We start from the raw sequence: 26,373 nt of genomic DNA on the forward strand, positions 1-26,373 counted from the left end.
GCCTTTGTGAAATACCCCTCTGATGAAACCCATAAATAGGCTATCTTATACCGTTGGAAAGCCTGTTTAGTTCCCTTTCAAATGGTGCCCTATTTGTAAGTTGTGTGAAGACACAGATCTGGAAATTGCCTTGTAGCATTCATACATTCTACATATGTCTGCATTTTCCCATTATTCATTATTTTGATATTTAGCCTATCCTCCAGTTGAAATCAGAGCATCCATTCGCCAGAGACTAGTACGTGCACATCGCACGTCGTAATTTCCACACAAAAAAACGTCCATCAGCAGCGTGAGTAAAATATGCCGCCTTCACCATAGAGATTTAATATGGGCTACCGAGGGTTTCACTGACAAGTTGGAGAGTAGCCTACAACAACACATGGATATAACGTTACGCTTACTGAGGTCTGACTCTGGTTATAGCGTATCCGCTATGTTAGGCTCTTCCTATTAGACATTCTCTGGCTACGTATTCTTTCCCATCCACTTACAATGGACACCACACTTCCTTGCCTGACAGAACTTCCGCGTTTTCGTCAAATGGACGTAAGCTGACTAACTGATATTACTTGCCAAACCTGGTATAGCCTATATCTAGGGGATTAAATGTGCTCGTTGGGCTGAACTGTGTTTTAGTTGGCCTAATCTCATAATTGTAAAATATGACGTGCCTGAGGTTGTACAGTGAGACGCTGACCGGGATTGTTAATCAGTGATCCATATAGGCTATTTTATAACATGCAATAGGCCCGTTGTTAATAAGTGCAACCTAGGCCTACGTTTGTAATAATAATAATAATAATAATAATAATAATAATTAATACTAAAAGAAAAGTTGAACGATTAAGATAGAAAACAGTAGAATTGTATTTGAATAGCGGCTGCTGTAGCCTGACAAGTGTTGAGTCACGGTGAAGTGGCTTTATAGCGAGCGAACAACTTTGGGTGAGTTTTTGTCATCTCTTTACACGTTGTAAGCTTATTCGTCTAGTCGATCTGGTTAAATGTACGTTGCAAACTGCCTTGTGTATCTCTTGTGTATCTGGTTGAATGTGTGATGCAGTAGCCTGACTGTTCGCTGAATATGCTAATGTATCTACTTAATTTTGAGAACACTGTATCTTGCCTGTAGCCTAGCCTGTACTCTTCGCATGTTGTGAATTCGATTCAAATGCATGAGCTAAAATTGGGGTTTGGTTTAGGCTACTGTTTGACTGGTTAATTTTCTGGGTCCTTGAATAAACATTTTCCACTTGGGTCATGAGGTCAAGGATGCGTAAAAGGGACGTAGGATATTATGTAGTTTCAACATTCTACTTAACGATGTTGACATTTAAGTAAGCCTATGAAAGAAGAAATTGTATAGTATGTTTCTTTACCCAAGGTGTCCTTAAAGTTTTTGGTGTCAACAGCACTCTTCGGGAAAAAAAGTCGACTCTTTGGTCATTTTCATATTGCGGCGGGTATATTTTCTAGCATTTCCCCCATCTTTTATCTTCACTTTCTAGTCATGATGTCGGAGGGTGATGCCCAAGCCGAACTTCAGGCCCTCATGGAGAGGAGGATGTCAGATAAAGAAACAATAACCTTGCCTTTAGGTGATTCTAAGGAGGCCAATGGCACCTTGTTGGAACCACTGAAGGCTTGGGACCTCTGTCATGGTGATGAGGTGAGTCAGCCCTCTTGTTCTTTTGATTTTTCCATCTTGTGATTTTTAGCGCATCTCTAAATTTAGAGATTTCAGAAAGTTTATGGGTAGCCATACTCCGTGACTAGGCATAAGAGAATGTTTCCTGATTTCCTGGTGAAAGGGAGAATGAGTAGCCTATGTTATCTCAAACCTTGGTTGGTATTTTTATCTGAAAGAACTACCTTTTTTAGAAATGTTGCTAGACAATGTTCCTCGTTATTATGGTTGTGATGTATTTTTTGGAAAACTTTAATAATCTGTATGCAAATAGTCATGATCATTCTATCATAATAAATTGAACTGGTTATGTGGTTGCCCAGCAACACTGGTAAAAAAGCTACCCCATGTATCATAAGCTTAAAACATTCTGTAGTAGACTCATTTGCTGAAAATGTTTCTTGTGTAGAGTTACACAAAGAGCTCAGAAGGAGAGTGATAATGCAAAACCTTAATGCTTCATTCTGTCAACTTTCACCGAAGACTATAGAGGGCAGGGCCCTGTGAAATACTGAGGTCAAAATGGCCATAGGGTCATAAGCGGGATAACGGCCTTCGTGGTGTGTCCAGTGCGCTGTGCATCGGGGAGTTCTTTGCCCCTCGCCCTTGTCCATTAATTCCGTATAATAGGACACCTCGGCGGCTCATGTGGTAAGTTTAGTTTTGATATGAGAAAACCTTGCTGAGATCACTTCACTTCCTGTTTGGCTGCTTTGCCGGCAATTTTAATTGGCTGTTACGGGCGAACGGTTTTAGATTTGAAGACGAAAAGGGGGAACTTTTTTTAGGCTTGGTCTAAAGATCATCTGCACCAAGTTTCGTAAAAATCTAACAACCTTTGTGACCTGTGAAAACGTTTAGGTGTTTTTGATTAAATCCAATATGGCGGCCGAATCAATTACGATGACACCACAATTTGTCTTGGGTCATCCTATGGACCTCCAACAGCATTGACAGTCCCCACTAGTACATTTTAATTCCAAACACAACAGCAGCTACAGGCCAAAACACATTTTTCCTAATTGCAGTGCCCCCTAGAGGTCAAGAGGTCTAGTTAACTAGAGGCTAGAGGTCACGTTAACGTTACATTTTCTGAAGGGTCGGGTTGGCAACTTGGCACTCGGCGTAAGAAATAAGATAGAAATTCACAAAAGAGATTACAGATCACAGAGTGAAATTTGACCAGATGGATATACGAAGGTACCTGACGAGTGTGAGGGAGAAGCAGAGCACGGTGAGTGGCAGAGCAGCTGATGCTGACTGAAGGCTCTGGCATGGTCGCGCGTCACATTTGCGCGTGTCCAAGACGTGCGTAATTTTTGCCGTGGACGTGAAGCATACTCCAACTTCTGCTGTCCTGAATGCACGTCAAATCGTTAAGGTTAGCGCCTGCACACTACGGCTTAACTCTGACCCACCAACTGGGGGCGGTACGTCGAGCCTGAAAGTAGGACACAACCACCAGAGAAGCCTGAAACGCCTGAAGAAAAGAAGAACGTGGGATGTGCGAGCACTAAACGAAGGAAGAGCTGATGAAGGAAAAAGCACCACGAGTTCGTTAGCCTGTCTGCTGGGAAGTTTGATAAGCTGGCCCATCGCATCGCTCCATTTATCATCCACCAGAACACACACAGCACACCCGTTGGTATAGCTGAGAGACTAGCTTAGCCTACTTGCTTATTAGGCTACTTAGCCTATAGCTAAGTGACTCGGTGCTGCGAGGGCAGCGATATTGGTACGATACAAAGTAAAGAAATTTTTCTAAACACAGCATGGTAAGAACGAGTTGTGCGTACAGATGTCCTCAATTAAATTTGTATTGAGTCTTCACACCTGCCTCATACTAAAAAGTATGAACCAAAAACCTGTAAATATGACGTGTCAATAAAAGTTTTGAAGTAACTATTTGTGTTCATAATGTATAATGTCTCACTGTGATAATGGGTGTATTTAGAGCGAGAGGTAGCTAGGTTATTCCTTCAATTATTATTATGATAATGCATTATCCGGTGTTGACAGGCGAGTTTCGAGATTTGAGTTCAGCATTGTTCAGGAGTAGGCTAGGTGATAATGATTGCACCTGGGAGAGGTAGGCTACATTCCCTTCATTATTATAATCACTATTGATAACGCATTATATACGGAACAGGCGAGAATGCATCTCGATCAGCAAGTGTTACTGGGTTTCGCCTGAGCGTTGTAGATAGATACCTTTATATGGCTCTGGGTTTCGCGATTTGATTTCAGCATTGTTCAGTAATAGGCTACGCTCATTTTTAAAAGATGCATTTAATCCAAAGTCATGTCAGCTCTCGATGCAGGGAGTAGGGCTGTCACTTTTTATTCGAACATGACGTGAAATATCCGTAGTCGAACTATAATTAAACTATTCGGTTTTTAGTGCTGTGTAGCGCATTTCTACAGTCTATGATTAGTTTTATTTTATTGTTTGCCATCTCATTCAGTGCTATATGATCCAGGGCTCATGACCAAATCAAGCCAATATAATAGCCAGTAGCCACAATGAGCCCATGCAGCCACCCTGTTTCGACAATCAAAGGTGACGCACAGACCTGGCCAGCAGACAGATAATTACGTCCCCAACTAATCTAAAATGTGGTGTCTTGAAATACTTTGGGTAAAGTGACCGTTAAATATAATGTTAAAGAATGTATCTGTGGATTGTGGCTTTAATCGGTCGAAGTTGAATCCAAGGCGCTCTCTCTGCTCCATCGTCGTTATGGTAACCAAACAAGTCTTCTTCTGTCTAGGTTTGTTTCTAGGTTTAAGTGTTGTTCTTCTAATGTGGTCCACCTACTGGAGGGGAGTGTTTACAGCAGTTCCGTTTCACACATGCGCAGTCTACGCGTCACTTTGACGCGCGGTCTTAAATTTCGGTCGACTCAAAGACGCGACGCATGCTGTAAAAATGACGCAATTCTCGTCACGCGCTCACCAGTGCCGCGTGCGCGGGACGCAGACGCAGGACCGTACCATAGGCTTGAGCCTGCGAAGTCAGTCAAGATCTACTAGGCATAGGCCTACAGGTCGAGTCTACTTGTGTCCATGAACTAACGACCAGCCAAAACTACTTTATTATTTCATTAATTATGGCTAACTTAATGGGGAAATCCGGTGTAAATTGTGTTTTGCTTATGCTTAGCATGGTAACGAGTTTGAACGTTCTGGCAGATGTTTCCAAAAAGCTGTCTCCAAAAAGTCTCAAAGTAGCCCGACGCTTCTTTGGTAGTACAATGAGGGCCCTTACATATAAATAGAGGCATTGATAACTTCGTAAGTGTAAAGATCGTTTATTAAAAAGGACTGTTTCTTGTGTTGCGCGCCGAGACTTGTCACTAGTGTTCCTCTGTGTCTCTCGCCGGCGTGTGCGCGAGGGTTTTTGTGTGTGTGCGCGCGCGTGTTTAAGTCTCCCCCTTCCTCCTATGTCATGGAATGTGTCCGGGAGGGAATAATGATGTTTTATTTTAAAAACGGGTTTTGTGCTGCTGATCATATCACTCTGCAAGTATTCCGGTCACTTCTTGCATGGAACTTGGAACTTCATTTAAAAGTGAAAGCAGACGGTTGATCAGCTGTGTTCTAAAGAATGTTTGATTAAAGTTCAGCGTGTGTTGCGAACTATTTGTTGTCTGCTAGCGCGTCGGGGTCTGGTTCGCCCTGTCGGGACTTATTTTCCCCATAATGACCGGTGTTCTATACATTATCCCTTACATACTGTAATGTGGATGAATATTATGGATGTTGCCTTTAAATATAGGATATATATTTTTAAAGAGGACATCCTGAAGACTCAGGAGAGGGAAGCAGGAGGTCTTAGGAGGCAGGTAAAGAAAAGAGGGTGAGACAGAAAACAGGCACTGATAGATGCTTTGCTATACTCTTTACTGTAATAAATGATGAATTAAAGAAGCACTTTAAAGATGTGATAACATTTCGCGCCCCCCAGTCTCTAAATCCTAGTGACGTCCCTGTATACAGGTCATGAGCAACATACATTGCCACCCAGACAACATATTTTTTTCAGAGAGGACCTTGAATATTTTTGCATACTGTATATTTCAACTGTTGAACCGTGCGATTCAGCCCTGCACACGCCCGGACTCGAACCTGCAAACAACAGCACCCCGGATCGGGAGTCGAGCGTCCTGACAATTAAGCTGAAAGGCAGACTGCTAGCTTTCATGTCAGCACTACTCTTAAGGCGTCGGGGAGTGAGGTTTACTAACATTCCATGCATATAGCTATGGCTAGCTGGCATCCGTTACATAAAGGTTATCCGATTTGGGGAAAATATCTAATTGTGATATTTCTGACAGATATTGCAATTGCAATTTCATTTGCAATATACATTTCGAAAGTCAATAGCTTCAGTTTAATATTTCAAATTTCGCTTTGCCCATTGGGCCACGTCTGACTGGTGAGCATAAGAGACCCAGCATTTCTGTTGTTCAGTGAGCTTCACTTTCTTGTCACACAAAGAGGATGACATGAACATAAAAGTCATAGATGTGACAAGATTAACCATTGGGACAGTGGCAGCTGGCAATCAAATTCACAACTTTTCAAGCTAAAAAGAAACCCTGTTCCCTTGCCACTACACTATCACCCCAGGTCTTATCCCAATTCTGACAAGACCTGGGGTAGTGGTAGTGTAGTGGCTAGGAAGCAGGGTTTTTATACAGCTTCAAAAATTTATGAGTTTGATACCCAGCTATCACAGGTGTGTCCTTGAGCAAGACACTTAAAGCAACACCAAAGCACTTTTCCTCTGTCGCACGCATTTGTTTATCCAGCATTATTATTGGAAATAACGATATCCACAGACAAGGTAGAGTATGTTGCATGATTTTATGAAAGTACGATGTATTGCAACATCAGAAGCAAGTCAAATTTGTAATTTCTTATGTCTCATTCCATCGAACTACAGATCCGCTACCTGATCTGGCAAAGTTGCATAGTGCGGTTATAGCCGATAGAGGGGTCGCGAAGCGAATGCAGAAGTGCCATTCACCCTGTTACCAGTTGATGAACCACTGAAACGATGATAATGGAAACATTATTTTAAGGTAATTTTAATGTAATTCACATCTCTAAGTAGCTTTGGATAGATAAAATAGATTAAGATAAAGTGTTGCAAGCGGAACGATTAATTGCAGTCTTTGGGACAAGCTTTGCATTAGCTGAATTTTTATTGAAAATCAATTAATTGTGCAGCTGTATGGTTCCATAGTAGAAAAGTCCAGGTGCTAAAATGTTCTGTCTGCAGACCAGACCTGTCACATTGGGTGCATCGTTGAATGAAAAAACATGATTAAGAAGACCCCAGGCTGTTAAGCAGCTAAAATATTAAATCGGACAAGAATGGGACATTTCATTCTCAAAAACTCCAGCTACTGGTCTGCAGTTCCCAAACAACAAAACAGTGATAGACTTGTCCCTGCCCCAACTTTTTTGAGATGTGTTGCCAGCATCAATTTCAAAATTAACATATATTTTCCAGAAAAAAACAATACAATTTTTCTGTTTCAATAATTGATGTGTTGTCTTTACACTATTTCAATTAAATATAGGATTTATATGATTTGCAAATCATAGCGTTATGTTTTTATTTACATTTTGCCCAGTATCCCAACTTTTTGGGAAACGGGGTTGTAGTAAAATGTTGTGCCACCCAAGCTACAGTAAGCTAACAGACCTCAGTGTGTTTTTCCACATAGACATTCCTTACAAGTACAAGATTATCAGAACAGGTTTCAGATTAAATGCCTTAAAGCGATACTCCACCATTTGGGGAAATACTCATCTCTGCTATAAGCTAACGGTCTAATCTGATTCAATGAGCTGGAGCTAAAAGTGTTACTGTCAGACTCAGAGAACAGCTGGATGAACTGGGGAAAGGTAAAACTCAATTGTTTAACTCAAGGGGAGGTGGAAAATGAGTGTATTTCCCAAGGGGGCAGGCGAATTCCCGGAAGTAGAAGCATCGATGTAGCGGTGGTTATCAACTCTCTGCTAACCCCATAGAACGCCCATTCATTTAGCCCAAAACTTCATATAACATATATCATGTGCCGATATTTTAGCTTCTGTGTTATCTACATAAACAATAAAAGGCAAAACAAGACTCGACTACCTCGTACGTAACGTTAGGTTCGCGTAAGAAGAATGTTTAGCATGTCCGGTTGAAGGGAAGCTAATGCACTGAAGGTACAACAGGGAAATGTACTTCTATTCACATAGTTTCACTAATGTGTGTGAAATACCAAAAGAGCCAATAATGTTGGAAGTTGAACAAAAAGGATTGTTCACCACCATGCTTAAAATGACTTGAAACTTCAAAGGGCTGTAGTTTTGGAACCATTAGTGATACAGATATACTATTTAAGATTTATGCATAGGTTTGGTCTACAAACACCTGTGAGTTTTTTCAGATTTTTTGGGAGAGGGTGACCTGCCAGCCACTGGGTGATTTGACACGGAATGACCCACCATCTAAAAAGCATAGCGCCACTTTTTCTGATCGCCAAAATAGAGGCCTAACGGTGTGTTTCCACACAACGAAATTTCGCGTCGCTCTCATTGAGGTTGAATGGAGACGAAATTCGCCCTAGTTGGGCGAAATGAAAGCGAATCGCAGAGGCAGGCGAAACAAAGTTGGCCAAAGTTTAACTTTATTTAAATGAGGACCATTCGAGAACCAATCAGGTCCGCGTCTTTGTGTTTGGAGGCGGGAGTTACAAAAAAGTCTGACCAAGATGGCGGAGACTACCTGAGCTGGAACACGAAAATTTGTATGTGATTAAAATGTTTCTACACGAACATTGGCACTTGTATCAACACGAATTGTGGTTTATATGCCACACGAACTTAGTCAGAGCACATACACCACTAAATAGACCACTATATATGTTAGTTTAAGCACTCGATCGATCATTTTTAGCTAGCTGACAGGCGAAATGCTAGTATTTTAGGACATTGGATTGCATTGTAAACCTAGCTAGACAGCTAGGCTACATGCTGCAACACAGGTATGAAATATATTATGTCTTATTGACCTTGTTGTTTCTATGAACATGAATTGTTGTTTATAGGCAACATCAACTTAGTCGAGGCATAAAGACCCCTGGATATCTTCATTAAGTACTTAAACGTTAGAATTAGCTGATTAGCCTAATTAGCTCGCTTGCCACCACTGGCTAGACACTGCAGTCAAATGGTTAGCGGTTTCGCCGTCACGCCCCCGAGGCGAAATTTCGCTGGCCGAAAATCGCGAGGTGTTTCGCTGTGTGGAAACACACCGTAACTGTTTAACATATTACTGTGATTGGATGAAGAACATCCTGGTTCAAATATTCCTCTAAAAATTTGTTACTTTGCTTACGGCAGTTCCTCCTCACCCTTCACGCACATGCAACTGAATACGGGAAATGGGGCCTTGGTCTTGACTTGCTCTCAACCTCTCAAAGTCTTGGTGTTGTCTCTGTCACTAGTACATTAGTACACTAGTAAACATTGCCCATTGATTCTAGGCACTGGAGAGCCGGAGAGCCGGAGACCAAACCCACCAGAGCAAACACATACAACAATAGTCATGTTTTAATCCAAGTTTTTTAAAAAAATTATGTGGGGTTTAATTGCTTAAGGAGAGGTAATGGAAGCCTGGCCCAGTTCCCTTCTCTCAGTTCCTATAGAATGATGCTGGTTTTGTGATTTGTGATTGCATACATGGCACAAAGAAAGGAAAAGTGTTTCTGTCTTTTAGTAACCAGACTAGCCTAATGTCATTGCTCAGACCTTTTTCTTTCCTATTGTATGTGGATTAACTTGAATGTCAAGGGCAATCAGTGTCTATGGCAATTACAAGGCTTTTTGATTTATAAAGACGATGACGTTGCAAAACTGTGCTGTGTTGAAACAAGTACAGTAGTTGCACAACACATCTCCATGCTCTAATTTCAGCCTGAGTGAGCAATAAAAAACACCATTCTTGTGCTTTTCCAACTTGAGGACTTTCCCTCCAAAATTAAGCTTTGTGGACTCTTTGTGATCCATAACTTGCGTGTGTGTAGAATAACATTTTAAGCTTACTGGTGTTACTGCACAGGGGCATGATGGATAAAACGGGGTGTTTAAAAATCATATACATGAACAACAAGCTACTTGTCACAAGCTGTAGACATCACAAATAGTCTAAATGAAGATGTGAATGTGAAAGAATTCTGACATTTATTAAAAATGATGGGCTGTATTTTGGGTACCAGCGCATGGCGTAAAGTTCGTTTTCCACCCGTGCAAAGTTTAATTCGGTATTTTGCACTTTTATTTTTTAAACATTGCGCCCAGGGGTGTGGCAATTAACAACCTAGGGAGGGGCCTGGCGCGTTGTCTAAAAATCGCTATCATACACCACCTAAACCTGGTCAGAAGTCTATGGCGAGTTGTTCATATGCTATTTTAAGAGCGCATGTCAACAGTCATATTGGCAGGTGCACGCACCATCCTTCTATCATTCATGAACGCACACCGGCGCACGTCCATGCAAAGCTTTACAAATTGCACGATTACAATGGGAAACATAATTAGAATAAAGATATTACGAAATACTGTACATCTCATGATGAGTAGTTATTCACCATCATTTACAAATTGGTAATGACGGTTAAAAGTGATTAGGGGAGAGGCGAGAGACACGTATGGAGCACAGCTGAAGACGCACTGTCACGAGATATAAGCAACTCCTCTGCAGGATAAATGTTTTTTTATTCAGCCATTCGAGCAACATTAGGGTAAGTGTTGCTTTTTCCAGCCTATGTTTTCGATGGTAACCCATTGTCAGTCAATAGTGAAAGTAACTGCATATAACTGTCTTGTCGTTGACTGACTCCTTGGTGAAGGTAGTTTCACTTTGCCAATGAGTTCAAATAATAGACGAGTGCAAATGCGTGAAGGCTATGCTAGGTTTTAGTAAAGCATGGTTTAAGAATGACTATTCCATACGGTCTCGCAAGCAGCCTCCTTCAAATGCGCCGTTGAATGCCAAAATACCGATGCATTTATTTGACATATCGCGCCGTTAAAGGAATGACAGATGTCATTCTCATTGGTTTAAAATTATGTTACGCCCCAAACACACCCATATGACTGATTAAAAAACCTAGGAACACCTTGTTGCGCCATGCGCTCCACTTTTGAACCCCTCCCAATGTGAACTGGACATCCTACTAAATTTGAATAGACTTTTGACGAGTGACGATGCACTTTAGAATGTCATGATAGGGCCCTATAGCTGTTACCATAAAGAAGCAGTGAGTTCTCCTGGTCCTGGTGAAATACTGGGTCCAACATCATTAATTTCACATACAGTACTTTCAGATCCGGGGAGGCATGCCTTGAGGCAGAAGGGTTCCAGTCATTTGTAATTTGCCCAGTAGCAGTCATAATGAATCAATCTACTATGGTGCTATTTTGCATTGGCTTGTCATACTTTATGTAAGAACTTGGTCAACACACAGCAGCTTAGGCCTTTGCTTGAAAACATACATGTAATACAACTGACATGTCTGTTTTAAAAACATGAACTTAGATTTCATGGAGACAATTTCATATTAAAACGATAGCTCATATACAAGATATAAAATTGAAAGTGACACCACTTCACATCATCACTTCACTTCTTTCTTAGTGGAAACTACAGTAGGTAATAACAGTCATTAGAGCTATAGTGTTTTACTGACTACTCTTAACATAAAATGCAAATAGTGCTATGCTTGCAACTAAAGTGCCATAGAATTTAGAGTAAGATGGTGGTATTAGTATTTCAGTCATGGAAGCTTCCAACCAAATGATACTTCTCAGTAGCATTTGCCTTGTGACAACAATCACACTATTTGGCAAGAACACCATTGCATTCATTTCTGTGTGATTTGTGTGGGGGCATGATGAAGAAACCCATTCTCTGTTGTCGGGTGACTTAGGGGTTGACCTGACTGATCATGTACTTTGTTGAGAAGCTTGAGATATTCCACCAATATCTGAGAGTTTTGGTCCCAGGACAAAACATTCAGTTGATTCAGAGTGGAGTCAGGAAGCCGCACTGCATGCATGCATGCAAATACATTTAAGCAGTCCTGAATATTTTTGCCTAGATTAACAAAGTCAGACAAAAGATTTGTTAGTTAAGGGTGTGGTTGGTTACTTCCAGTTGAAATGTTTGATGAAATCATTTACCTGTATGAAATACGATGAAATATGATAAGCCGGATAATGGATAGTATCTTAAGAAATTCATTCAGTGTTTACACATCTCATGTCACAGACCTGCTGTTTGGTTTTGCAATTTGCCATGGTGATTTGTTGCTGTGTTTTGTGATTTTTTTTTTTTTTAATTTGTTGTCATTTTTTTCTATTTGTTGTTGTGTTTTGCACTTCAGAGAAATACCTTCTGGAAAAGTGTAGAGTATGAATTAAATATAGTTGACAGTAGGTGGCGGTAGCAATATGGCTTTGCAGTGAGTATGATGTGATGAGAGTGTGTACAGAGTTAATGGCCAGAACCCACCAGGATATATTTCTATATAATGTTTATATTTCATATTAAGATGTAGTCTGTCATTGTTGTTTATATGCATATATGCACAACAAACATGTGGGAAGAAAAAAGCATGTGTGCCTGACGTGTGGCTTGAGTATGAGTGCTATAAAGACCTCTTTGCGGTTCTGTGTGGGCTGTCCACATGAGGTCAAAACTAAAGGGACTTAAAGTGTCGCCACTTGTATGCCCAAAAATGGTTCCACAATGGCGTGGCCACTAAGGAGCCTGTTTTGATCTCGCACTAGGTCTGCAGAATTATGACGGGTTTCAAGTTTTAAAAATAACTTTGTTTTTGCCAGTGCACAAGATCTGTGGCAACCGATTGTCTAGACGCTGTTTGTCTCTGAAGAAAGTCGTTTTTGTGAGCCATAGAAGAGAAAAACTCAGCTCAGTGGCTCTCAGAATCAGAGCCTCACTCAGTTCTTAGCTGTGGGCCTTTAAGAAGAGTGGTCATGCTGATAGTATTAACCATTTCATATTGTGATCCATCTCTATGGAGAGAATATTATATGATGAAAGTGCCTCTTGTTTTGCCAAACAAACAGTCCATAGAATCGGCAGTCTTGTGTTTTCAGTCAGGTGGGTATCCTGAGCGTTTAGCACATATCTTAACGCATATCACACGTCTGGGGTTGGGAACCTCTTTTTCTCTGCGGAAGGGTAATCATTTTCTTTATTGCTGTGAATTTATTTTTGGTCATGGAAAACAAGGCCTTTGATACTAGGATACTCATAATATAGAATTGACTAAAGCCTTTTACATTATCACTAATGACAGTATTTTATCCACATCTGTGCTTATTAGAAAGTGTATTGAAATGTTCTCTATTTTTAGGTAGGAAGAAAACTAACCTGAATAGGACCACCACAACAGATTTTGAAAAGATGTACTGTAGCTGCTCAGATAATCAGATAATATAAAATCTGGATAATATCACAAGCAGTGAACTTAGCAAATTGATATGAAGGCAAGGAAATTATGTGTTTGTGTAAGCAGTTGAATATGTAAACATGTGTTGTTTGTGACTGAAAAAAGATAACAAATTTCTAGCGCAGCCAACAGGCACGCTACTGTGTTAAATATTTAAGTTTTTGTTGACGTTTTAATGTCAATATCATACAATTTGGGACTTGTTGTAGAAGAGGACGTGGGTGTGGATCCAATACAGTATACTAACTTATAGGAGAGTATACAAGGTTTCTTACTGCAAAATATATGTATTTGACAAATGTCCTTAAAAAAAGTTTCACTTTAAACATATAAGTGCAGCATATTCAACCTCAGAGTTCATGTCGGGTGAAGAGGGGCATTTTTCTGAAACATACGGTGCTCTCAGTTAACATTTACTGATTTCCAAAAGACCTGGAAAAGTATAGTGATTGGATTTACTCCCACTTTCTCTTTACCCACCTTGGTATATAGCAGTTATTAAGTGGATTTTACACAATTGCTTTTAATTTTATGTTTTTATGTATTTACAAACTATGAACTAGAAATGCTTAGTCATTGGTCTGTCATAGTGATTTTACAGATGTGAAAGCCCTCCTCACCAGGTTTCTCTATGCACTATACTCAGGTAATCATTAATGTTGATGAATGGCGATTACATGACTAGCTTTTCATATAGTCAGGGGGAAGCTGCCACCCACCCTCCCCCTCCCTAAAGGCGTTCGGTGCAGAGAGGCAAAGGGGAAGACACATTGACAACATGGCTATGCAACCAGACAGACCAACATGGAGCAAACAGATAGAGTTCACCCTAGCTGGGATTGGGAATGCTGTGGGTCTAGGCAATGTTTGGAGGTTCCCCTACTTGTGTTACAGAAGTGGAGGAGGTAAGAGCTTCTCTTGATTAAAATTAGGATGCTGTCAGTCCCCCCTAAGACTTGTGATTTTGAGATTGTCATACATTTTGTTTCAGTTTAAAGTAGAGTGATACTCTAAAAAGTTAGGGTTAGGGTGTTTGTTGTTAGCTTGATTGATCTCTGCTATTCACTGAATGTGTCATCTATGTTTAAAAGGGAAGAAGAAATAGATTTGATCAGTGAATGACATAGTATTGCAGTATTATTATTATAAATGTTGGATAAAACACCATAAAAGTTATTGTTATACAATGATATGCTATTATCAAAGCCTCAAGTGACCTCTGTCTCTAACAATACAGTCTGATAATTTGTTGGGACAAAGGACACTTTTGAAGAGCATTCAGATAAAGTTAATATGCTAGTTACATGACTCTGACAACCTGACTTCATTTGAGTGAAAGAAAGAGTGTGGAAGAATAAGATACCACTAAAAATTGTGGGGGGAAAAAGCATGTGTGTATTGTGAATGCTTAACTTTTAAAATATAACAATACCACTAGTGAACAGGAAATGCATACATGCTGATGAACATATTATAAAGTTTAATTGGATTTTACTGTTGCTGTAGTGACAGGGGAAATGTCCTCTAATTTAACCATTTAGCTGATGGTGTATCACATGAACTAATGTAAACTGTGCCTCTCTCAGGGGCTTTTCTGGTTCCTTACCTCTTCATGCTGCTGGTTCTGGGAATACCATTACTTTACATGGAGCTGATAGTAGGCCAGTACATGAGGAAGGGACCTGTTCATGTCATGGAGAAAGTGTGTCCGCTGCTTAAAGGTAAATAAAGACTGTGATGTAAATATGGACATTGGGTGGATATGGACATTTCATTGGTTTTGACACCTTTAGCTATATGTATTTCTTTTTACGGAACTGAACCAAAACATTTTTTTGTTTTGTTTTTTTGTGTTTGTTTGCATTGCAACATTTGCTAATTCATATTACTTATTGGTTTTTTATATTGTTTCCCCTCTTTTCAATCTCAAGGTGTAGGCCTGGCAACTGTAGCCATCTCCTTCATTATGTGCACTTACTACAACGTCATCATTACCTGGTCACTCTACTATCTCTTCAGCTCTTTTCAGAGCCCTCTGCCCTGGCAGAGCTGCAACAACACCTGGAACACCCTAAACTGCACTGATCATGTCACTAACAGCTCCTACTCCACCACTGCTAGCCAGCAGTTCTTCAAGTATGTTCTTTTAACGTTTGCTCTGGTTCTGGGATCCATGTGGAATAAATAGCAAATGGGCTTTTAAATTACTTCTGGTCATGGGGGAAAAAAATGATAATGTTGACCTAGAACTCTGAAACGTTGTGAAGCAAAATAATAACATGCTGATCTTTGGTCCAGTATACGCCACTAGATTTCAAACTGGTTTTCGAAGTCGATTCTCAAGTCATGTATATGAGTTATCCATTCGCCACTTTATTTTCCAACAGAAGTCTCAGACAGTGTCCCAAAGCTCTGATGAAGGTTCCCACTTGACCTTGCACATGCAGTCACTGTTGAGACACCATTGCAAAACTTTCAAGGAATAGTGTTACAAAACAATGAAAGTTCACACTGAAGTGATGAGATCATGTATTTATTGCAAAAAATTAACTTTTGCTGGCAAGAAAGAATAAAGCTTAGTTATGACCTGCATATTTGACTGATAATTTACTTAGATTTACGGTAGATTAGACTGTTGGCATTTCCAGGTTAACTAGTATATAGTCATTATAAAAAATTATCTCTGCAAACTTTGGACTTAATTACATATATTGTAACTTCTGGTAAGTTAGATAGACCAGTCTATGGGTGTGATTACATATGTCTGTGTCTCTTTGTTTCACCTTGCAAAAATCTAACAAAGCCCTGCACAAGTGTCATCACTGACAGTGAGGCTGTCTAGGCCAGCTAATACACATAGAGAAATCTATTTTTTCCAGAGGCGTTTGTCAGCCTTCAGAGTGGCTGGATAACCACACACCTGTCAAAGGCCACCCTCGGGGCAAAACCAGGAGGGCAAAACCAAGGGTCGGCACGGGGAGATGAGATGCGCTGACGACTGTCAGGCCGCTGGCTGTCACGCCTGTGTTTTGTGTTGTCAGTCATAAAATGCTGGATCGGACGGGGGGGCTAGAGGAGGCGGGGACCCTCCGATGGGAGCTCTTCCTGCTGCTGCTGCTTGCCTGGATCCTCATCTACCTCTGCATCTTCAAAGGGATCAAGTCTACTGGGAAGGTAACCTCAAAAGGGCCTCTCGTACTTCATGTGCTTTGTTAATTTGTGGTCATGTTTTTTTTTTCCGGACATTTGAGTGTTGAAATATTTGCCTGTGAGTTTCTCATTTTTTCCATCTTATTTTCTCTGTCTCTGTTTGAATGCTATTTTTTTCCATTGTTCAGGTGGTCTACTTCACAGCAATCTTCCCCTATGTTATCCTCATTGCTCTGCTGATCAACAATGTGCAGCTGCCTGGGGCTATGAAGGGCATAACGTTTTTTATTCTGCCTGTGTGGGAAAAACTGCTGTCACTTGAGGTAAAAATGTATTTCAGTGTTTCACTTGAATGACGAGTCTTGTCAGAATTGTTGCACGTAAACTAATTGCACATGTCTATGCATTTGTCTTGCTAGGTATGGGTCAACGCTGCTGCACAGATCTTCAATTCCATTGGGATTGGATTCGGTGGCCTTATGACTATGTCCAGCTATAATTCTTTCAACAACAACGTTCTTAAGTGAGCGAATGTAATTTGCTTCTATTTACTTAGCTTATAGTAAAAAGATAATGCTAGAGTTAACTCTACACGTAATCACAGGTCTTCATGTTTATTATGGTGCAGCTCTGTAGGAGTATTTTTTCTGTTCTCAGAGACACTTTGGCAATCTCCATCATAAACTCCCTGACCAGCATTCTCGCTGGCTTTGTCATTTTCTCAGCCTTTGGCTACATGTCACATCTGCAAAACATCCCTGTTAGTGACCTGGCTGTGGACGGTACGTGTATTACCTCATGGCTCTTTACAAGAGACTAAGGTGTCCGTAATTGAAGCAACATGTAATTAGACTTAACCCTGTTTAAGTGTAGTATTACATTCAAGGAGTCAGCTCTCAATCCTCACATTTAAAGTACTCAGTGGCGGGAAAAAAAAAATCTTCACTATATTGCTGTTACATTTGTTTTGAGTGAGGAGAGAGGGAGAGATTGAGAGAGTCTTTAAATGTAGGCCTTTGTGTTTATGTGTCTGCTTTCCTCATCCAGGTCCAGGGCTTGTGTTTGTTGTGTATCCCCAAGCCTTCGTCACCATGCCAGTGGCTCCATTCTGGGCCATCATCTTCTTCTTCATGCTGCTGTGCCTCGGCCTGGACAGCGAAGTGAGTCACATCGGCCAAGTCTTAGTACCGTGTTGTGGTCCTCACTGCGGTGCTGTGAGAGATCTAAAATGTTGTGGAAAATGCCAACAACAAGTAGGGAATCTTGTCAAATTAAACCCTCTTGTGTTTGTCAAAGCACAGAAGATCCCCTAATTTGGCACGCTTTGTCAGATAATCTTTATCTGCATGCCCAACAAACTCTGTAATCGAGACAAGTTCTGATCTTTTCCTATTGAGGAATGTTTCTTTTTAACCAATAGTCAAATGTATGTAAAAATGTACGTACAATGTATATACTGTGATAGCCATTGTGCCATCCATCTGTGTGAAAAAAATCTTCTGTTAAGACTAAGGATGCATATACAAAGCAGTTACTGATACACTGACCTTGTGGGATTAAAGGATTCACCAATGTTTGGATGACATTGTACTTTACAGTGATCATAGGGAAGGCGCCAACGACAACCATGGACAATAAGTCCTAATCTCAATTATTTTTGGCTGGATACCCATTCGGTCTAACATGATACCTGTTATTCCAGCAGTCTATGTCATTTTATGGGTTGGCACCAGGATATCTGGGCTGGGATGACATCTTTAGCGTTGTTTGGGAACACGTACTGGTTATCTTTTTAGTGACGAGATCTCGCACATATTATTACTTGAGAAATTCAAGAAATTTGACACAGTTTGTCACCGCACAGAAAGAAAACAAGACCATTAAAAATACTATTTTTTTAGTATGCTTGTTTTCTCTGACATACATTTTGATTTCTGTTGTGCCCTTAGTTTGCAATGGTGGAAGTCATGGTAACTAGTTTGATGGATGGCTATGGTAAACCGCTACTAAAGTATTTCCGACTAAAGGAGATACTGGTGCTGATGGTCTGCTGTACTGCTTTTCTGCTGGGGATACCTCATGTCATGCAGGTAATACTGATTACTGCAGCCAACACAATCCATACCTATACTTAAAATCGTTTACATTCTATTTATTTTAACATGCAATCATGGCCATACTATGTACATGCAATGGTTGTGTACTAAATCATTATCTCTGAATGAAAATATAATTTTCCTGTTTGGAAACAGTGTGGGATCTACATATTCCAGCTGATGGACCATTACACAGCTATAGTGTCCATCATCTTCCTCGCATTTTTTGAAGTGATTGCAATCTGCTGGGTTTTTGGTGAGTCTCTATCTGTTTCTGTACAACTGAAAAGACACACACTATTAGACATAATATGCCCACAGGTACACTATGCAAGATTTTTACCTTAATATACAGTTGTGCTCATAAGTTTACATACCCTAGTGTACATACACAAGCTAAAGTTGACTAAAAGAGGAATAAATTATCTTTTGAAATTGAAAAAATTAGGGAAAATCCAACCTTTAAGGACACCGATATTCTTTGTCAATGAATAATATATCGCAAATAAATAAATGTTCTTCCTTAAAATACAGGGGCTCATAAGTATACATACCCCTATGTTAAATTCCCATAGAGGCAGGCAGATTTTTATTTTTAAAGGCCAGTTATTTCATGTATCCAGGATACTATGCATCCTGATAAAGTTCCCTTGGCCTTTGGAATTAAAATAGTCCCACATCATCACATACCTAGGCTCTGTGCTATGAAGTGGTCTAAAACCAGATTGAAACTTGTCAAGGATATTAAAGGTGTTTAAAGGACAATTCCGCCGCAAAATGAACCTAGGGGTTAATAACATGTGTACCGAGTTAGTCCGTTCTCTGGGCTGGCGCCATCTTGGGAAAACAGTCATGTGACAGTTCAGCTCGCGTTGCTCCAGTCCAACGTCGTAACATGAGCTGAATTGTCACGTGACTGTTTTCCCAAGATATACGTGAACGGTACTGTTTCTAAACTGTTTTTTTAATAAGCTGTCTGTACACTTACAAAGTTCTCGGTTTACATGTAGGGCCCCTCATTATGCTACCGTGGAAGTGTGGTGCTATTTTGCCTTGTTAGTGGTATAGAAATAGCGATTTATTTTCACTTAATGTGTGCCCTGAAGACTAGCGTTATAGGCTAACTAGAAAATGTAATTTCGAGGAAATTACCAGTGCATGAAAATATAAACATGCTGTATATTAACATAAAATGCAAAACAAACTTGTATTTGGAAACAGTTGGCAGGAGTCATAGTTGATAACAACTGACCGTTGAAATGGTTTAACAGTTAAATAGTTGGGTAGTTTAAATAGTTAAATTATTTAATATTGAATTATTGTAGTGAGGACATTTATTTTGAAACAGTTGTGGGCATTATTTATTTTCATGCACTGTAATTAGTTGTGGTACAACTGGTCACGTTCGATTAGCATGAAAACATATCCCAGAGAACGGACAAACTCGGTACACATGTGTTATTAACCCCTAGGTTCATTTTGCGTCGGAATTGTCCTTTAAACTCTTAACTTAACTAACTGATAGATCTTTTTCAGTGCATTTAGGTAATGCTTCCTCATCATCTGCTCCTATTAAGTGTGGTTTTCCCCAAGGTTCTATTTTAGGGCCTCTATCATTTTCTTTATACATGCTTCCCCTGGGCTCCATTTTTAATTAATTAATACAATATTCGTTACCACTGCTACGCAGATGATACCCAATTTTATATACCTGTGGCCCCTGAAAATTCCTGCTCATTGAGCAACCTTTTTCTCTGTCTCAATGACATTAAGAATTGGATTGGATAGAATTGGATTTTTTTTACAGCTAAATGACAATAAAACAGAAGTTATCATTTTTGGATCACCGTACTGTCAACATTGTAAGCAAGGGTCTTGGCCCTCTGTCTGTTAATCATCACACTAGGTGTTTTCCTAGACTCCTCTTTGACTTTTAATAAGCAAGTCAATAGTGTTGTCAAGGGAAGCTTTTTCTAGCTAAGAATGATAGCAAAGCTTAAGTGATCTAAAATGCATGGTCACTGGCAAATAGCTTAAATAAATGTAGGGGTTTGTCCAGTCCACATTGGGGGTGGTTTTGTTATCAAACATCAGGGCGCCTGGTGCAAAAAGGTTGGTCTTATGTTTCTTAATCAGTCATGGGTGTGTTTTGGGCTTAACATCCTTTAAACCAGTGGTCACCAACCTTTTTGAGCCCAAGATCCCTAACCTCGCCCTGAACAAAGGCAAGATCTACCTTGAAGCGTCAAAAGAAAATCAAAGCTAAAATACTTCCAATTTAAGGCCTTTTATTTAGGCAAATGTATCAGGTCAAAAATATCATATCCTCCACCCCCTTATACAGGCGTCAATGAGATAACAACACTTTAACATAGTCTTTACTTATATGATTTTGGTTTTGATTTTCTAAATGGAGTAAGTGTTTGTGACAATACATTTGATGTTTGATCGCTGTTTTGGTATGAAGCATCTTTCACGTAATTAATGCGTACTCTAGAAAGTGAAAGAAACCTAAGCCTAGGCCTACAATGCACTCCATGTCTGTGCACGTCCGCAATCGATTACATTCTTCAAATGGAGAACAAATTCCTGATCACTAAACTTTTGTTTTTTATTTTCTGTCAGTTAGCAGTTGATGTAGAAGCACCTAACATAATTTGACTTCAGCGGTGACAAGTCCTGTTGCGAGAGAGAGAGAGAGAGCGCACCTGCAAAGTGGTGCTGTGCGCGTGTGTGTCTGCATGGGGTTACGTTGGGTTCAAGTCAGAAGTTGGTTCGTCCAGTCCCGCATTAACGCTGCTCCATTATTAGATCAACGTTATCAGACAGCACTGTAAATGTATGCAGGAATTTCTCGCATTATGATGGCTAGGTCTTGAATAAATCATGCGCTATCCTATCCCACGCTGAAATGTAGGCTACGCCCTGTAAATGTTAGCGAACTTGTGGGAATTTGGTGACTGTTTTTAATTGTCCTGTTATTCTCGGGATCAACTGGGCAAGTCCTAAAGATCTACTGGTCGATCGCGATCGACGGGTTGGCGACCACTGCTTTAAACCAATGAGAATGACATCTGTCATTACCTTTAACAGCAAGCAGCGCAACTTCAAACGGTGCATCAGTATTTTGATAGTCAGCGGCGCATTTGAAGGAATCTGCTTGCACGCGAGACCGTATAGAACAGGTATTCTACTAAACCATGCTTTACTAAAACCTAGCAGAGTATAGCCTTCACGCATCTACATTCGTCTATTATTTGAACTCCTAGGCAAAGTGAAATTAACTTCACTGTGGTGTCATAATCAACGACAAAACAGTTATACACAGTTAATTACTTTCACTATTTACTGACGATAGGTTACCATCGAAAAAATAGCCTGAAAAAAGCAACACTTATCCCAATAATGTTCGAATGACTGAATTAAAAAACCTGAGGACATTTATCCTGTAGAGGAGTTGCTGCTTACATCTTGTGACAGTGCGTCTTCAGCTGTGCCTTTCGCTATAGACAAGGTTTTTCTTGGTCAGTGGCGTAATGCTTTGTAGATGGTGTAAGATAGCGATTTTTAGATAATGCGCCAGATCACACCTTAAGTCGTTAATTGCCACACCCCTGGGCACATTGTGTAATAAAAGGGAAGGACATGGCGAAAAACTTGTGTAAGATAGGAATACGCTTTGCGTCATGATAAGAATACGCTATGCGCTGGGTTTCAGATCGCCATGATGGGGCCTTTAGTTTTTTTTCTCTTAAAGTGCTTTAGAAATTCTTATCCATACCTGTATTTTCCTCAAGGCTTGATTACTGCGACTCACTACATGTAAGTTTAACTAAATCCACCCTGAGTAGACTCCAGCTGGTCCAAAATGCTGCAGCCAGATTGTTAACTGGATCTAAGAAACATGACCACATATCACCAGTCTTGGCTAAACTGCACTGGCTTCCTGTAGAACACAGAATTAATTTAGATAAAATTCTGCTTTTTGTCTACAAAGCTTTAAATGGCTAAGCTCTTCAATATCTCTGTGATCTTTTAAATCTACTGTCCTCCTAGACCTCTTCGATTATCTTCCCAGTGTCTTCTTTGTGTTCCTTCTGCTTTCTCTGTCTATGCTCCCCATCTCTGGAATAGCCTTCCTGATGATGTCTATTCCTGCCCCACTATCAGTAGCTTTTTAATCCAGCCTAAAGACTACCTCTTCTCCCTAGCTTTTAACACTCCCTGAGCCGTTCACCTCTCCCACCAATTTATTTCTCTCGGTTATTTTAACTCCTTGTCATTTTCTTTCATTTTTGTTTTTATGTTCATTAATATTAATACAAGGACATCTGTTCTTATCGTTGAGATGTTACATTTGTTATTTTCTTTATTTAGCCTATTAATATTTTATTTTATTGTTTGTTTATGTAAAATACTTTGGTGTTGCTTTTAAATGTGCTATAAAAATAAATGAATTTTGATGTTTGTCTACTGCATTTCATTGGCTCTGTACCTGTAAATGACAATAAAGTTGAATCAAATCTATAAAAAAAATGATGTGGGCTGGAATCACCATAATGTATTAAATAAACAGCAGGGAGTGGTTCAGAAAATAATAATTCATAACTTCTTTACCAAAAGGTGTGAGACGGCTTACTGATAGTCTTATTGAGATGACCGGAAAACCACCCTCCATCTTCTTCAAAGTGTGCTGGTGGATAATATGCCCAGTTTTGATTGGAGTAAGTACAAATAAGTTTTTATAAACTCTGCTCTCGTGAAAGTGTTATTTTCATGACCTGAATGTGTGTGTAGTGTATGTAAATGTACTGTGTATAGCTCTTCTTCAGCCAGAGGTGTAAAAGTCTGGCCTCAGAAAGTAAAATTCCTGCCACAAATTTACTCCAACCATTCATTTAACCAGCTGATTGTAATTGGCACAACTCCTCAGCCAGGTAGATGAGTTATTAGAGAATTCACCTGTGGTAAGTGCACAAGTAGAACCAATTCACCTTATCCGGGGGCGCCATTTTTGTCCGCTTTGTGTTCGAATTTCCCGTTGAGCAGTACATCCATTGCGATACATTGAGATAGCGGAGTTCTATCATATGTTATGGGTCATCCTAAAGTTAGAAACGTTTATTTAGGATTTTGGTTTCCTATCTGAAGTTAGGAGAACACTGACTTAGGAGCGGCTGTTCTGTGATGACTTTAGCACAAACAGATACAATAGAATTTGCGAGTTAGGAAGTCTCTGTAATACAGCCCGCAGTAATTCTCCCTTTCCCGTAAAAGCGTAAGGTTTTTTTTACGTGCTTCAGTTGCGCACTTCTGTGTATGCGTATTCTCCAATTCCCGCTTCTGTCACACCCACAGCGGCCTTATGAAAGAGGCATGATTTACAAACCAGTCTTGAAAACATTAGCATGGTGATCTGAATAGAGACCTGCCTACAGTAAAATGGTGTGTCATCACATAACCTAAGACAGAATTGACTTCACGAAATGTCACTTTTGCTTTGAGGTTTGTTTATAAAGAGTCAAGACGTGCTTGAGGTGTGTAAATTCCTAATTTAAAAACTCACTGTTGAGAAAGAAAGTTTCAATGGCAGCTGCTTTTCATAATATCAATGTATCTATGCCAGTGGTTCCCCGCGGACCGCCTTTTACATCCTGACTCGGCTCGCTTACCCCCACCATCCGACACATAAAAACGTAACACATTCTATTGACGCAATCCAGGCATCATGTTTAATTAGCCACCCTACATGTAACAAAATCAAAATGTGCAACTGGTCTATGACCTCTCACGCAAAAAAAACAGTGTGGAGAACAACATTAGACTGGTTAGATAGCACCTCACTGCAAACCACGCACTGTGGCTTTGGGGGGTCTGTCTCCAAATCCATGTGAAGCCTAGGCCTATGCCTCATCATACTTTCGTTTTCTTCGCGCTGTCTTTTCTGTCTCCTTTCTTTTATCCCCCTGTGCTCCGGAGCCACCTCCGCCTTCATCATTCTGCCCATTTTATAAGAATATATTATGACAATTATGTATTGACATACTGTGCTGAGAATGGCCAGTCCATTTCTAAAATATATTTCCATATGATACGGGAGGCCACCACCGCATACTATGATGCTGCTGTTGTGCTGCAGGTGATCCTAGTGTTCTCAGTCATCCAGTTTAAGCCGGCTCGCTATGAGGATTACGTTTACCCACCCTGGGCTCAAGGAGTGGGTTGGGTGATCGCTTTGGCCTCGATCATCTGGATTCCACTGGCAGCCATACATACTTTGTGGGTCCTTCCTGGCTCTTTCATGGAGGTATGGTTGCTCCAGACCATACAGTACATGTGTTTTGTTTTACAGTATTTTCATAAGCCCTTAGTATTATTGTAATAATTCTGATATATTGTAGTAATTCCTTAATTGATGTATTTTTAATCGATATTATCTATCTATTGTCTGTCTTAATGTCAATGAATATAGTATTGGTTTGCAGTTACCCTAAATGAAAGTTACATGAGAAAATTATATCATTGTGTCTAATTTTTCTTCTGTCTTTTTGTTGTTGAAAAAGAGAATACGCAGGTCCCTCACTCCCTTCGGTTTGGAAAAGGTTCCAACCATCCACCCATCAGGAAGTGGAGAGTTAGTTCCAGAATTGGCTGTGAAGCTTTAAAATTGACAGCCATTTGGGAAAGCTCTCTGCCTTGTGACCATCACTCTCCAGACCAACCCCTACTCCTTTCATTACCACATTACACTTCAACTTTTCATCTGTTTGTTTGAGCGTCAAACAAAATGGGGAACCCCACTCCCCACCCATACTATTCATTAGGTAGAGGATGCAAAGACATTCCGTGGTGTGATTGGAAGGCTACAGATCTTTTTTTGTATTCATTCAGTTTACACCATGGCTGTGGGCTCACTACTGTTGTAGTACTTCTCCCCAGGAGACTGTAGATACTTTTGCAGATCAGCTGTATATCCTCCCATCTCCACCTCAATCAAGGATCAATTGTGGACGTACAGGAGCTCTGCACGGCAGCCCTCAGAGCTAACTGAGGATTTATTACTGTATGGTCGGCCCTCTGCGGGCTCACCAGGGTGTGGATGATTAACTTAGCTGGTAAATTATGTTAAAAGGGGAAGATTTTTTTTTTTTCCAAATGGAGAATGTTTCTTTTTGTATAATCAGCAAGAGCCAAAGTGTTCTATTTAAAAAGAAAGCGGTTTGGGGCCAGTGGGGCCCCACTTTTGGACTTTGGACTTTTGGTAATATTTGAATACTACATATTTTCAACAGATTTGTTACTGCAAACCTTTATTTATATTTATTTAGATATAAATACATTACTTCTGTGTGAATTTTTGGTAAGAAATAAATTCATATCAGTGCTTCCAGTGGACCTACTGTATGTAGTTTGAGTTTTTAGTTTGACTCATCTTAGTTTAGAGTTTTATAAGATGTTTTTTAATACTGCGGAGGAATAAGTATGTTGTGTTCAAATGTCTATTCAGCTGTTATTTTCCTTTTCCGTTGTACAAGAAGAGATAAGTTATTCAAAGTCCAAAAGTGAATGTCTTAATTGTGACCAAAGTGACCGAAGGAGGGCTCATGTTGTCTGTGTTATCTCTCAGCAAAGTTGCTTAACAAACTGGCGGTAAACTAGGACAGAAAAGAATAACTGAATTTTACATCACTGAACATGTTTAAATAACCATGGGTAAAGGGCTGCATACATTTCTGTAATTTTTCATTATGTGCACTACTGTGGGATTATATTTGTTTGATTTTACTTGTATGTTAATTGCTTACTTGGTATGTTTTTGTAAAATATGTGTTTACATGGCCTACAACAACTGTTCATTTTAAGAGTAATTGGTGTGTATTTCTGTGTGTGTGCG

General features: G+C 40.0%; 1 protein-coding gene across 3 annotated transcripts; it reads left to right on the top strand.

Annotated features, from left to right (window-relative positions):
• The first annotated feature begins 380 nt into the window (after positions 1 to 380).
• On the top strand, positions 381 to 26,347 carry LOC143112563 (sodium- and chloride-dependent GABA transporter ine). Of its 3 annotated transcripts, none has more exons than XM_076274844.1 (15): positions 381 to 549; positions 1,512 to 1,672; positions 13,931 to 14,138; positions 14,820 to 14,954; positions 15,165 to 15,369; positions 16,275 to 16,407; positions 16,572 to 16,706; positions 16,803 to 16,906; positions 17,041 to 17,165; positions 17,431 to 17,543; positions 18,333 to 18,473; positions 18,636 to 18,735; positions 23,103 to 23,203; positions 24,619 to 24,786; positions 25,043 to 26,347. In XM_076274844.1, exons 2-15 carry the CDS (start codon positions 1,514 to 1,516, stop codon positions 25,142 to 25,144), a joined length of 1,929 nt encoding a protein of 642 aa, XP_076130959.1. In that variant the 5' UTR covers positions 381 to 549; positions 1,512 to 1,513; the 3' UTR covers positions 25,145 to 26,347. The 3 variants fall into 3 exon arrangements, with proteins under 3 accessions (XP_076130959.1, XP_076130958.1, XP_076130960.1); XM_076274843.1 differs by lacking the exon at positions 381 to 549 and adding an exon at positions 556 to 948; XM_076274845.1 differs by lacking the exons at positions 381 to 549; positions 13,931 to 14,138 and having other exon boundaries at positions 1,545 to 1,672.
• The last annotated feature ends 26 nt before the right edge of the window (positions 26,348 to 26,373 follow it).

The sequence above is a fragment of the Alosa pseudoharengus genome, unplaced genomic scaffold (assembly GCF_046254945.1).
Source record: "Alosa pseudoharengus isolate Yale_2024_CS ecotype anadromous, Long Island Sound unplaced genomic scaffold, YU_APseudo_1.1 YU_APseudo_1.1_scf_8, whole genome shotgun sequence".
NCBI classification, from domain to species: domain Eukaryota; kingdom Metazoa; phylum Chordata; class Actinopteri; order Clupeiformes; family Clupeidae; genus Alosa; species Alosa pseudoharengus.